Source organism: Rousettus aegyptiacus, unplaced genomic scaffold (genome assembly GCF_014176215.1).
Source record: "Rousettus aegyptiacus isolate mRouAeg1 unplaced genomic scaffold, mRouAeg1.p scaffold_m13_p_3, whole genome shotgun sequence".
NCBI lineage: Eukaryota > Metazoa > Chordata > Mammalia > Chiroptera > Pteropodidae > Rousettus > Rousettus aegyptiacus.
The window spans coordinates 2,939,129-2,953,205 of record NW_023416306.1 but is presented as its reverse complement, the minus strand read 5'-3'; the positions used below and the strand labels follow the sequence as shown (position 1 = coordinate 2,953,205).

The window sequence follows — 14,077 nt, the reverse complement described above, 5'->3', positions numbered from 1 at the left end:
CAGAGCCTGGGAGCCCCGGGCATTGACCCGCTGGGGTGGCGCGGTCTGCGGCCCGGCTCCAGACCGGCTCTCACAGCAAGGCCGACGACACCCGGATGGAGGTGGCGCCCAGGGCCACAGGAGGGGCAGCCGCGGCTCTCCAAGCACTCGCTCGGCCAGGACACCAACGGGCACCCACCCGAGGCTCCCGCGGAATCCACACAAGGTCGCGCCACGGTCAGGTGGGGCTCGGTGTTTTCGGCCCATGTTCAGAGGGGACCGCGGGGTCTCAGTGCTGTTGGGCAACCCGACCCACGCCCCACAGCTGGCGAGTGGCGGAGCCGCCCCGAAGCCCGTGTTGCCTGCCGCCGCAGCCGGAGGGCAGAGGGCGGGTGCACAGCGCGGGGCGGGTGGGGCTCTCGTTAGGGGTCTCGGAGGCGCCGTGCGGTGGGGTGGCGGGGAGGTGGCCGTACCTCCGTTGTGAGGGTCGACTCTCTTCCCCAGGTTTCTCTCGATCAAGACGGTGTCTGGAGCGCTGAGCACGACTGGGCGGGAAGGAGAGAAGCGAGAGCAAACGCTGGGCATTTGTCCCGGACGTCTGGACCCCGAGGACGTGGCCGGTTCTCTCGCTGTTTGGTGACATTAAAACCACCACCACCTGCCATCCCGGAGGCCTTGTGAGCCCCGAAACACGGTCTCGGCGCAAGGACAGCGCACCCTCATAAACGACTCCACGGGGAACATCTTTGCGCAAGGTGCTTCTTCCACATTTTAGATTATTTCCTAAAGACAGTTCCTCTCAGGTGGGATTCCTGGAACGAGGGACCCCCTGGGTCAAAACAAAATCCCACTTTTCTGAGAATGAGCCCCAAATGCATTTAGCTCTGAAAAATTCAACTGCACTGTACTCCATTTCCCCTCGGGGTTGCCTGGGCTGAGCGTGGGCAGCGGGGAGCTGGACACAGGGCAGGGCGCTTCCTCCGGGCCGGAGGCCGCGGCTCTGCGGGGAGGGCCCCACGGGGGGTACTCACTGACGTGTCTGGGCGTGATCCCGAGGGCCTGGATCATCAGAACCTGCTCCCGCGTCTCAGGGATGCCATCCAGGATCCAGCCCTAGGCAGAGAGTTTGGAAAGGTGTTCAACTACTTCTATTTTTTCAGATTTTTTAGAATTAATAAAAACATATAATAGCTTTATAGAAGAACTGGAACTTTTAAGACGAAAGAAATGTGTTCGATAGCCCCGTCAGCCAACGGAACAACTAGCCTCATATTATGACATTCTCTTCCAAATTTTACGTTTATGATCACAACCGTCGCATGTGCATTTTCTGTCCCGACTTTTTCTGCCGCATGTTGCAGCTTCCACGGCAGGCTTTCACGTCCGCGCGCCTCTTCATCGCCGGCATGTTAATGGCCATGCGGTGCTGTGGCCGCTTAACCACGCCCCACGACTTAACGCGTCAGCCGCTAACAGATTTCACCACCGTGAACCTCGGCGGGGACGGACGGACGGACATCGCCGTGCACCGCGCACTTCCCACAGTCTGGATTATTTCCTAAAGGCGGTGTCTCAGGTATGGCGCTCCTGGGACTCGGTCAAGGTCAAAACAAAAACACCAAGGTCAAAACAAAACCCCGCCGTTCTCAAGAACGAGCCCTGGACTCGGCAGTAAGAGATCTGAGTTCAAGTGTCTGTCCTGGGGGGAGCTTGTTGCAGGGCTGACATCCCTCAGGCCTCAGCCCCTTCTGGGGGCGGCTCAGGAACTGGCTTAGAAGACTTATTTTTTTATTGACTCTTAAAGTCTGCTTGTGAAAGTAATACGTGACCTTTGCACACTGGAAAGTTGAAACAGTGACACGAGGTGAAATGCCGATGTGCGTCCCTGCCAAGGCCACCGGCCCAGACCGGCCACCATTAACGTTCTGGTGGCCTTCCAGGCCTCGCATGCAGACAGACGTCTCTTTTCCCGGGGAAAAAAGGAATATACCATCCACAATACTTTGGACAGTCTGTTCTTTTCCTAGAGCAAAGACATTTCGTGAACATGTCTCATGTCTGCTCCTCGCCTGGAAATTTTCACAGCTGCCCAGCGCCGCGTGGATTGGCCTGCCAAATGTTAACGAACCCCATAGTTTTCTTATTTAGTTTGATTCCAATTTCTCACTATCATTTTTAAAAACATGCTGTACCTACATCTCGATGCGCATAGACTATCCATACTCAAGATAAACTTCTGAAAGCTGATACCTTCTTTCAGATTTCGCTACAATTTGCCACTTCACTGCAAAACTGCCCCGCTGCTCTGGCTGCTCTGCCAACCCAACCCGTTTTGTTTCCTCCGTCAACATCAGGCATTACCTTGGGGAAAAATCTGTCGGTTGAAACAGATTAGCGCATTGCTGCTGTCATTTACATCTCTTTGATCGTTAATGAGATTGGAGCTTTCTTTTCCATATGTTTATTGGCTATTTGAATTTTTTTTCTTTTCCAAAACATCTATTCATGCCATTTCTTCACTCTCCCCTCGGGGTTTTATCCTTTTATTTATTTATTTACAAGAACTCTTTACATATTAAAAGTATTAACCCACTTTGGCAGACACCACCACAGACCCTTTGAGGCAGACGATGCCGCTGCCCGTGGACAGCTTCTGCAGTCTGTCTTTGCCTTTTAATTTTATATATGATGCTGTTGTGAATACAGGTGTTAAAAACATCTGTTTTTTGACCAAATCAATCGGCATCTTCCTCCTGGATTCTGGCATCGCATGGACGTGCAAAAGAGCCTTTCCCACTGCAAAAGCTGATCCGTGTTCACCTGCACTCAAATCGTGTTCGCTTAAGGTTTTGATCTTTACATTTAAATATTTAATGGAGCCACATTTTATTTTGAAAATGATGTGAGGCTGTGACCTAATTTGTTTCCTTGAGGCTCGCACCGGTCCCAACCTCGCCTAGGAAACCGCTTCCGCATTCCCCTCTGAACAGCGCCTTTAATCACAGTCTAAATGCTGCTCTGACGTTGGCCTCTTTCTGCCTGCGGACTGAGCTCCTTGCCCCACTCACTGTGACCACTGCTATTTTGTGGCTTATTGGTACATCTAGGGGGACGTGCTCCCCCTTCTTTGTCTGTATCTTTTTATGTTTGATTGGTCTTCCAGGTAAGCTGCAAAAACGTTTTGTCACGTTCCAAAACAGAAATTCTATTAGGATTTGTGGAATGACGTTAAGTATAGAGATTAATTTATGAAAAACGGACATGTTTACAATGTCAAGTCAACGCAGGATCTTTCCATTTGCTTATTTTTTATGTCCCTCAGCAATGTTTATATTAAACAGTTTCTGAAGTTCTTTCAAGTCTCATGAGTCAAGTCTCACACACACACACACACACACACACACACCGTTCAATGTTTTCGGGATACATTAAGTACAGTGAGCTGTGAAAGAGTGCAGTAAGGCCACACGTCCTTCAGGTCTCCACTCTGCAGCGAGGGGATGTCTGGCTGAGCCCGAGGTTCTGACGCGGGCTCTTGGAAGGGGATACCCCCTGGCCGCAGACCCCTCCCCCTTGGTCATTATGACAACTTGGGTGCTTTGAGGTCTGAGGATGGACCAACAGGGGGTGAACTCAGACTCAAGGTCATTCACAACCCATAACATCTGATTTACAGACGCCCTGTGGGTGAGGACAAGAACTGTCTTTCTCAAAAAAAAAAAAAAAAAAACAAAACAAAATAAGAGCCTGTATTTCTTCAATATTAAAATATTTAGGTTCCAACAGCCTCAACTGACAGATAAAAAAAAGAAGAGAGCTAAACACATTTACAGAGTAAAGAGTGTCGGAAAAATCGAGCGTGCTTTCATTAATTTCTTAAATTATGCAGGAAAACGCGCAGCTACAGAACCCCTGGTTTCTAAACTAATGAAGCAAAAGTGCAAAAAAAAAAGAAGAAAACGTTCACAGCCGTTTGGTCCCTCAAGCCCTTGTTACGGCCAGCCCGGCGCTGGGCTGCAGCTCTGAGGAAGCGCGAGCGGCTGCGGATGTGACTGCCGCCTGGGAGCCTCTCGCCCGAGCGTCTCTGAACTCAGAGATGCTCAGACCCCTTGTTTTCCCTCGTTGCAGGGGCGGGGGCTGGGAGCCCATCAATCGCTGCTGCTTCTTCTCGGACAAGGCTGGTGCTGGGGTTTCGAGTCACCTTTTGATCATGGAAGGAGGCTGGGACCAGTCCTCGCTCGGCACTCGGAAAGACCCGGCTTTTAATCCACACTGCCAAGCAGTCATTATCCCCTCCCGCCCGTGAACCTGCAGCTGGTATCAGGCTGTGGCTGGAAGCTTTTAGAACTATTCGGGGAAACAGCTCCCACTGACTTCTCACTGGAGGAAGCGGGCCTTGCAATTACCCAGGAAGGCGAAGCAAACGAGGCGCGCTTCCCTAATTAGCCCGGCCTCACTGGCCCATCGCTCAGGTGCCAATGTGACATTTAAACAAGGTGTGTGTGTGTGTTGGGGGGGAGTAGCTCTGCAGTGACTCCCAGGTCACCAGCTCTCCGCTCTGCTCTTCCCAGCTCAGAGGGATGGCCGGTCACCCAGGTGCTAAGAAAGAAGGTCCCCAAGGGACCCCTGAGGGCAGCCCCACACTCTATGGGGGAGGCAGCCATGGAGCCCCTCCATCCCCGTGCTGGCCCGACTGGGCCCACCACGTCTGCCTGGACAGCAGGGGCACAGAGACCCAGGCCTCTGCACCAGCAAGTGTGGGTCTTGGGGTGTCCTCCAAATAGGAGCCTCAGGCTTGGCGCCTGGGGTCTCTCCCGAAGCTCCTGCGTGGACAGAGGCTCCGTCCGGCTGCAAACGGACTGCACTTGCAAGGGGGACAGCGATTCTGGCCGAGGGCAAGTTCATGGCTGCAGTGTCTGGCAAAGCGCGAACATAAATCAGTAAGCAGCTCCCGGCCCGGCCCCGACGGGCCCTCGCCCTCGGGAGGGTCACCGCGAGGTGGGTCAGACGTCTGGGGTGACCGGTGCGGCAGTATCAGTCAGTCCCTAATCAGAACACATCGCCCATCTTGCTGACACGCCGGGAAACGTCTGCTCCACTGGAAGCCGCAGCTTTGTTCGGAGCAGGTTAATTGATATTCCGGCGCCTCCGCGCGCCGCGCCCCCTGGCTCGGTTCTGTTTTATCACACATCAAAAGGGCCGTATGCTCAGGGCGCCCCGCGCGCCAGCGCGGAGCCGGAGGTCTGCACAGCTGCGAGGGGTACGTATCACAGGAGGGACAAGCTCCGAGCAGATGTCACAGATGAGAAGAAAGGGAAGGGAAGCAGCCAGCCGGCCCAGGGAACTTGGCGCGGCCCGGCTGAGCGCGGCTCCTGCGAGCGCGGCCCGTGCCGCCCGCCTGGCCGATGTGAAAGCGTGGCTAGCAGTGGCTAGCAGCTCCCCGGGGGGCTCTCGCCCCTGGTCCCCTCCTCTCCTCCAAGGAGCAGGGCGGGGGGAGGGGGCGCTGCCCGGGTCTTCCCACAGCACACCCCGATCCAGCTCCCGGCTCCAAACGCACGCAGCCTCGGGAGGCGTCCCAGAGCCGAAAGCCGGGCCCTCACAGCGCCAAGGAGGCCGTCTGGGGCCGACGGCGTGAATTCCATAAATCAGACTCACTCCGCTCAGAGTCAGAACTGGGGGGAGCACCACAGGGTGCACGTGGACCCGCCACCACCCCCTTTTGTCCTAATGAAATATTACGCGGTTTCTCAACATACAAAAGGGGGTGGGGGGGGAGATATTTTGTCAGCCAGAAAAGAAATGCATCTTAAAAGATGGCGTTTGGGACGCCGATGCGTTCCAGGGCAATCGGCCAGAGCAGCGAGACCGCGGCCGGTGCCTGCAGGGGCCGGTCCCACGATCCCCCCAGACCCGCAAACCCACCAAGGCTCCAGTCCCTTCTGTAACGTGGCGGGGAACAACGCACACAGCCCGCGGTCCCCAGCCATGGACCAGAAACACTGTTTTCGATCCGCAGTTGGTTGACTCCACGGATGCGAAACCCAGGGATATGGAAGGCCGTGTATTTATTATAAAAAATCCTCCTAGAAGCGGACCCGTGCTGCCGAACCCGTGTAGTTCAAGGGTCAACTGTATATTGATGAACAGCAAAAAGGTGACATCGAATTGCCCTAGTACCAGTTCTGTGGCTTATTCAAAAGCATGGAAGTCTTAGCCAGCCCCCTGTCATCTCGGGGTCCCCTCCACTTTCAACTCATCTGAAAGATGGGCCGCAGGAACTTTTATTTCAAAGTTTAATCTCGAACAATACGCCACGCCTGCCGGCCCTCGTGGCCTCGCGGGAGTGTGAGTGCGCTGGGACCATCACGCCGTAGGCCGCCGCCCCCCGAGGCAGGCCCTGCGCTCGCCTGGCCTCTTCTGCGCACCGGCCAGCGATGCCCGTGCTCAAGGGCAGACCGCAACGAGTTCCGCCCTTGCTAATCAGGGACACATGGGACGTTTTTATACAAACATGCGGATCCAGGAAAATCCGTACTCCTGGGTCTGCGGGCTAAGAGCCAGCGATCTCCAGGGTGATGAAATTTGGTAACGCACAGGTGTGAGAGTTCGGGGGGCTTGTTAGTAATTCCCAGGCAGCTCGCGAAAAGGTATTTCAAAGTCAAATTCACATCAAATGTCTGCGGTGGCTCCTGAGGCCACTCCGCGGGGAAAGACACAGTCGGAAGACCGCGCTGTTCTGTCCCCAGATGGACCGGTGCCACCCCGGCCTGGGGCCTGGGAGGACGCCGAGGTGACCCACCGCAAGGAGAACGCGCTTTGCGGCTCACTTCCTGGGTCAGGCAGAGCCGGGGCTCCGCTTCACGGTGAAAGTCACGGCTGACCCGGGGGCATCCGTGAACGACGCCTCCGCGCACGTCCGCGGAGCAGGCCCGCCCCTCAGAACCCAGACGAGCCCGGGAGGGAGCCACATCCCCGCGGGGGCGCAAGCGGGGACATCGCACGCAGCCTGTGACGCCAGTCGTGCCGCTTCCAGCCGTGGCCTCGGTCCCTCCGGGCCATGTCCTTGTCATCTGCCAGGTGGGGACGATGACAACCGCCTCCCCGCAGAGGACTGCGAACGGACGAACGCCAGACAGGGGCGGCCCGGCAGCGCCGGCCAGGTCCTGGTCACGGTTAGACTCTGAGCGAGGTGAGCTGCGCTCTCGTCCTCTGCCTGCCTGCGGCAAGGAGCCCGACCTAAGCGTGCGGAGCTGACGAGAGTGAGTTTACAAGGCAGCCTCTGGGGGGAGAGCTACGGGCACCCCGACACAGTGGCGGCCCGCTTCCCAACCAAAGGCGCCCTGGGTGGGCGCATCTCCACTGACCGTGCCAGGAGCCGGCCTAGCCGGACGGCGGCCACAGCGGATCCGCTCCCGCCTGCCCGGGCCCTCGGGGGGAACCACGGCCAGCAGCTGCCTGGGGCCGGCACGTGGGGAGAAGGCAGCTGCGCAGCCGGGGGCCCCGCCGGTCATCCGGGCCCCCACAGCCTCGCCGCCGAGCGCCCTGCGTGGTGCTTCCACGTAGGGAAGGTCAGAGCGTCCGCACTGGCTCTGGGGCTTGTCCAGCGGACAGCATGGGCAGGGTGGGGCCAGGTGTGGGGCAGGGCGCGGGGAGCTGTCACTGGTTCACTTAGCTGACCGTCCCCAAGTGTGGCTTACCCAGCTCCTCCCCCAGCTGGCTGCTCCACGGGAGCCGGCAGGGAACATCACCTGCGAACGTCGTGAGGGCTGGGCCAGGCGGCTGCCCGGCCGGGGGACGTGAGCTGTGTCTGACAGAGGCACCCTGAGGGCCGGCGGCATGCACGGATGATGACGCGGGAAAGAGGCACCCACCGGGCGGGGGATGCCCTGCGTCTCAGGGCCTCCGGCCTCACGTCATCACCCACGTCCGGTCACACAGCCCGGCTCTCCTCCTGCAATTCTGTCGGCCCCCTGAAACAAGGACGGGAAGGGGCGACCAGCCACTTAGGTCTGACCCCGCTCCCGGGGCACTCCCAAGGACACTCTGAAGGTCAAGTGCTGGCTCCGAGTTGGGGTCCCAGGGTCGGCCCCGAGCTCCTGGCCTTGTTCCCAGGGGCTGTGGTGTCCCCAGTCCACAGACACCCCCCCCAGTGGCTCCTCCATACCTGCCACCCAGGCAGCCGGCCCTTGACTCCCGAGCCCCCCTCCGGCTGCGGCTCTCTCCCCCTCGTCCCGGGCCCCCCATGGCTGTCCATCCGGGCTCCTGTGCAGGGGGAGCACCGGCCGTGCACAGAGCTGTGGCTGAGTTCATGGCTCCAACCCTGTGTCCTTATCATTTTGAATCACCTGAGCCCCAAGTCTCAGCGTCCTCGTCTATAAGGTGGGGGCCATGAGACCCACATGCAAGAAAATCGCTGAACCGACTGCGTGAGCTCTTCCACGAACACCCGGGACGACGGCACGGCCGGCCGGAAGCTCCTCAGACGCCGGCCCCCCGCGCTTCCTAAACACGACTGCAGGGGCAGGGGCACGTGCCCACCCACAAGACAGAAAGGCCGGTGCACAAAGGGGTGACGGCCAAGCTGTCACCCAAGAGGTGGGTGACACCCTGGGCCGAGGGTCACTCTGGGCCACACCGTCACAAGGAGCAGCTCCCCCCGTCCATGTCCTCCGTGGGGTGCAGGCCACACCCTGGCCACGTTCCCCACTGTACGGCTGTCCCCAGTGTGACTGGGTCACTTCCGTGAGAAAACCCAGTCCCTCCTGTACTCCCCCGGCCCCGTCAGAACAGCCCCGGCTCCAGCTCAGTTCCCTGGGGGGCGGGACCACGTCCTGACTTCCTGAGCTCACCTACCCCATCCAGGGCTCCAGGAAAATCCCAGCCAAGGAGACTGAGAACACATCCGTCTAGATACTAGTGAATTCCACGTCTTAATAGATGAAAGGCATTCCAGTAAAATGCACTTGGCTCTTGCAGTCTTTATAATCAGTATTACAGGTCGCCGGGTTATTTACATTTAAAGTCGGGGTTGTGAACACATTACAGATTACAGCTACGAGTCATCTGCCTGTTTCCACGATCCTTTCAAATCCTACTGACTGATGGTATTGAGCCAGGAGGGGCCCCTGGGCCCCCTTATCAGCCATGTGACCATCTCCTTATCGCAAAACAGGAACAATGCCAATAGTGCCCGCACTCGATCGGCAGTGTTTCGGAGGAGCCGCGATGGCCGTGAGGCGCGGCGCGCCCGGCGGGCGCAGGTGCCGGGGACGGCGGTCTCTGCCGGCACTCGCCGCGCACCCACGGCGGACAGCTCAGCGAAAAGCGGGCGACGCTGGACCTCAGGAACGGGGGCGAGGAGCTGCTGCCCCTCCGCCTGGTCCCCGCAGGGGCCCGGCCTCAGGGGACAGGCCTCTCTCTGCCTTGTCTCTGCGCCGGCGCTCCACCCGCCGAGGGCCACGGGGAGGGTGACGCCGCGCCCCCCCCCCCCCCGCCCCCCGCGCCCGCTGCTGCTCCCAAGTCCACTGACGGCTGCTCGGGCATCAGGCACCCTGCCTGCCGGTCATCTGCTTTCCCCCCCGGACCGCAGGGAGAGGGGCCGTCGGACACATCGCGTGATTCCGCCAGGCGCTGGGCACACACGGGCGCTGCAGCTCGGCACGCAGACGGGGGCCACACACGCCATTAGCGAGCCCCACGTCGCCCCCGCTGGCCTTGACCGCAGGGCTGGAAACGCCCACCGCGTGCGCTCACCGGGCCCGCTCTGCGCTGAGCCAGGCCCCGAGGCGAGGCCCCTGCCTCGGGCGAAGCGGCCGCCAGCGTCAGTGGGGGTCGGACGGCCCTCCGGGGCCTGCGAGCCCAACCGCCCTGGCCCTGGAGGAACTCACGGCCCCGGGCCCCGGCGGGGCCGCCGATCGGCAAACCGCGAGTGACGTCTATAAACCCGTGCGAGTCAGAGCAGCGGCGAGCAGGTCCCGCGTCGCTCCCGTCCGCGGGTGATGGCCGGGTGACTGATGCCAGCGCAGTGACACCGCGAGGGGGAACAAAACAAAGCCCAACAGCGGCCTCGCCCGCGGGCCCCGCCGCCCACCCCGCGCTGCCACCACGAAACACAGCCGCACGCCACACACAGGGGGCGCAGGTCTGCGACCGAAAAGGGCAAAGACCCCAGGAAGCCGCCCGGTCGGTTTTAAAGTTCGGTTCCACGGTCTACGCCGTCATCTCCTTCTGCATCGTGACACCTGCGCGTCCCCGCGACAGTAAATGAGACGGGGGAGAACCGAGTCACCGTGAACGCGGCGCGCGATCCTGCATTTCACGCAGGAGGGAGCCCCTCCCACCCCGTGAGCCGGGGCCTGGACCTTCTGCCTGCCCCCGGGACGTGGGCGGTGCTCAGAGTCCAGCACTTTCGATGACACGGCCTTCTCCAGCTGCAGGAGGGAGACTGTGCAGCCGGCCACTTGCACCTGGATTGTGGGACGGCGCACTGCTGATAGGGGAAACGCCGGCCTCCGGGCGCCGGCCGAGGGTTTCCGGCGCCGAGGCTGCGGGTCTGCACAGCAGAGACGCGCAGGGCTCACGCCACCGGCGCCGCCAGCCGCCCCCGACACCAGCCCTCGTGGCTCCTCTGTCCTGCTTTTCCCTGCACGACCGAGAACAGTCCCTGGCGCACGGAGGTGCCCATGGGTCTCAGCTGTCCAAGCCGCACGGGACGGTGGTGAGATTCGATCGGAAAGCGCACCCGAGCTGATGGCGTCCGCACACAGAACGGGCTAACAGACGCCCGCCCACCCTCGGTCCCCGCTCGGCCCCCACGGGCCGGCGCTGCTGCCCACCGCCCGAGCCCCGGCTTCGCTCTGGCCTTGGCCTCCTCCTCCTCCGTCCCCACTCCCACAGGGCCGCAGGCCCGACGAGCCGTGGCCCAGTCCTAGTCTTTGAACGCACTGACGCGCAGGCCTGTCCACCGTCCGTCTAACTGACCCCGCGTCCCCGCCGCCAGGTTCCCTTCTCGCCCCTTCGCTTTTGGGGCGGCCGTTAGGGAGGCTTCTCGACCAGGCGCTGGGGACGGGAGGAGACCTTCGGGACGAGCGACCTGAACTAGGGTGGCGTCCTCCGCAGCCCTCTCTTGGGACGCTGGGCCGAGGGAAGACGCTGAGACACGGCGGGTCTGCTTTTAGTCGCGGCGTGGCTTCTACTCGGCTGGGGGCTCCGAGCATCGCGGTTTGGGAAGCAGAAAGGAGAGGTGCTACAGCAGCAAGGCCGAGCGGGGTACGGACCCCCCGGCAAGCGCCAGGGAACTGAGTTCCGCCTCGGCCACGGGCAGGGCCCCCACCCGCCCGCCCGGCCGGCCCAGCCTTCAGAGGGAAGGAGAGCAGGAAGCTCAGGCCGGCCTGGGGCTGCCCGAGGCCAGGGGCCTCCCTGCGGAAGGGGCTCGAACCTGCCCCTGAGGAGCGAGCAGCTGTCTGGGCCTCTCAGGGAGCGAGAGGAGCTGGTGTGTCTGTCTGCCCCTGCTGCGTAACGAACGGTCACACTCTTAGCGGCTTCCAACCACACATCTGTGACTTCGGCTTCTATGCGGCGGAAGTCTGAGCACCGCTTAGCTCGGCCATCTGCCCAGGGTCTCAGGGGGCAGCCAGCACGGGGTCAGCGGAGCTGCGCCCTCATCCAGAGGCCTGACTGAGGGGGAGCTGCGTGTAAGTCCCATCGGGCCGGGCAGGGCTCACATGGCTGGGGCGCTGGCTTCTTGCTGGCCGGAGGGAGGCCGGGGGCTGCCCTCGGTCCCAGGGGCTGCCCACGTGGGCTTCTCCCACACAGCCACTTACTTCTCAAGCCAGGAAAGAGGCAATGTCCTCGGGGCGTGAGGCCTCACCGCCTTCCCCCTAACCGGTCCTGCCCCCACTCCAGGGAGGGGACGACACAAGGCGCGGACACCAGGAGGAGGGGGACCCCTGGGGACCCCGTGTGGCCTGGCCGCTGTGGTGTGCGAAGGCCCGAGTGGGGCGGGCGCAAGCTCAGCCTGAGGGGGTCGGGACGGCAGGGGTCCTGGGCACGGAGGGGCGAGGTGGCAGGCCGGGCTGGCTGCGGGGCGGAGGGCAAGCAGCAAAGGGTCTCAGCAGCAGAGGGGACACAGCAACATTTGCTTTAAAAAGACAAATGTGTCTCTATGTGCAAAATGGTCTTCCGAAGGAAGTTCTCTGGAGCAAGTGTTGACATCAGCAGTTTCGGGGGACGGGAACCGGGCAGCTGGGGACAGGCGTGCAACGGGGACCTGGGTACTTTTTGCATTCTGACCCGTGGGAGTGCATTGCAGTCAGAAAAGAAATTCGCTCATTTTTAAGCGGTCGCTCGGGCGGCAAACACAGGACTGGGAGGAAGAGAGGGCCGCCGCAGGGAGCCGGGGCCGAAGGCAGGGGAGGCGTCCTCAGAAACAGAAAAACGGAGAGCGAGCAGGAAGGCGAGGGTCTCCGTGGGGTCCAGCCTTTCCCTGAGTTCCCTGGACTCGCCGCCTGACTTCCGAGCTTCCCTCTGCCCGAGAGATCTGGTCCGAGAACCGGCACTCCCGGACTTCAAGGGCCTGGCTGTCCCTAGGAAAGGCCACCGGGTCCCCAACAGGTAGGGCCCTCCTGCTTTTGGTCGGTCCAATATAAAGTGCTAATTTCTCTTTCTCTAATGCATTTGACGGTCACTTCAAAGAAATTCTTCAAAGAGATTGTTTTACACCAAAAAAGAAAAAAAGAAAAAAACCCAGCATTAACCACAGAATCCTGATGGGTTATGACTGCGTTATTTTTCCCTGAACACTATCCTCCGCCCCTCCGTTCGTGCTCTAAATTACCAATTCTAGTCCCTGTGTAACTAAATAATAATAATTTCCATGTAAATGAATATGCATATGTGTCATTTTTCTCCCGAAAAGCGGGAGCCGGGAGGAGGGTTTGTTTTGTTTCTGAACAACCAAAGCACATAATTAGGAGCTTCACCTCCACTCTTGAAATCCTGTCTCCACCGGGAAGAGATGAAAAAGGCACTGGACGCCCCTTGAAGCTCGGGAGAAATTTTAAAACAAATTAAAGGAGATGTTTCTTTCCTTGGCAGGTAACAATGGCTCGGAGTCAATCAGGGTCAGAACTGGAGGGCCGGAGAGGGGCCTCGGTGCTCACGCCCTCCCCCGCCGTTTTGCAGAGGGAGAGAGGCGGCCTCGGGGTGGGGAGGGCCCGCCCCAGGGACTGCCCCAGGGACCGCCCAGAAGCAAGACTCCCTGTGTGCCACTCGGTTCCGGGGCTGACTGTGGGGCCTTGAGTCCTGCCTCCTCTGGGTTGCGCAATGCTTAGATGAGATCTGGGACGCGGCCCAGCCCTCAGCGCCCAGCCAAGGGTCACTGTCCACAGCGTCATAATCACAACCTCCTTGCGCAGCGCGCCCGCCGTGTGGCATGGTGCAGAGAGGGCCAGACGAGCGGTCCCAACCACCCACCATCAGTTTGGTATTTCGTCATCATCAAAATAATAATGATGATGATGAATGTCATTATAAACATCAACATGAATGGTATTAATTCAACGAATAGTATTAATCATAATGTACAACGTAGTCACATAGCACAATAAAATAGTGACCCTCATAACTAATGAATGACACTAATAAGAAGCGTTACTGCAATTTCGATGATGGTGGCAGCTGCTGGCAAGCCCTTGGGACGCCTGGTCTCACACCCTGTCTCCCTACAGGAGCGCTGTGCACACCAAGCTTCCAGAGAAGCTCACGGAAGGTTTCAGACGGCGGTGCGTGTCTGAGAGGGACTGCCAGGCCTCTAAGGGTGAGTTTAGGGTGTCCGCCAGCGCCTGCGAACGATTTGAGGCCAGAGGAAAAGACGCCACTCAAATCGGGTTTGAAACTCAGACCGCAGCTTGTCCCCTGTGTCCGGATTCGCACGCGCATGGCCGCGGGCCATGCAGAGCCAGCGCCGAGAACCGCGGGACATTCACCGCTGCACTGGAGCGGCGCCCGGGTATCTCCCCAGGCCGGGGCGTCTCGAGCCATTTTCAAGCAAGAGTGTGTGTGTGTGTGTGTGTGTGTGAGAGAGAGAGAGGGCGTGTGC

At 59.9% G+C, this 14,077-nt stretch overlaps 1 protein-coding gene across 10 annotated transcripts in view; it reads right to left on the bottom strand.

Annotated features, from left to right (window-relative positions):
- AK8 (adenylate kinase 8) overlaps positions 1–14,077 on the bottom strand; it is a 99,132-nt gene that overhangs the window by 64,401 nt on the left and 20,654 nt on the right. For all 10 annotated transcript variants that reach the window (XM_016133892.2, XM_016133896.2, XM_016133893.2 and 7 more), the window contains 2 exons: positions 1,011–1,092; positions 453–524 (listed from right to left, as the gene is read on the bottom strand). In XM_016133892.2, the coding sequence (XP_015989378.2) occupies positions 453–524; positions 1,011–1,092 (154 nt within the window). The remainder of the gene's footprint in view (positions 1–452; positions 525–1,010; positions 1,093–14,077) is intronic.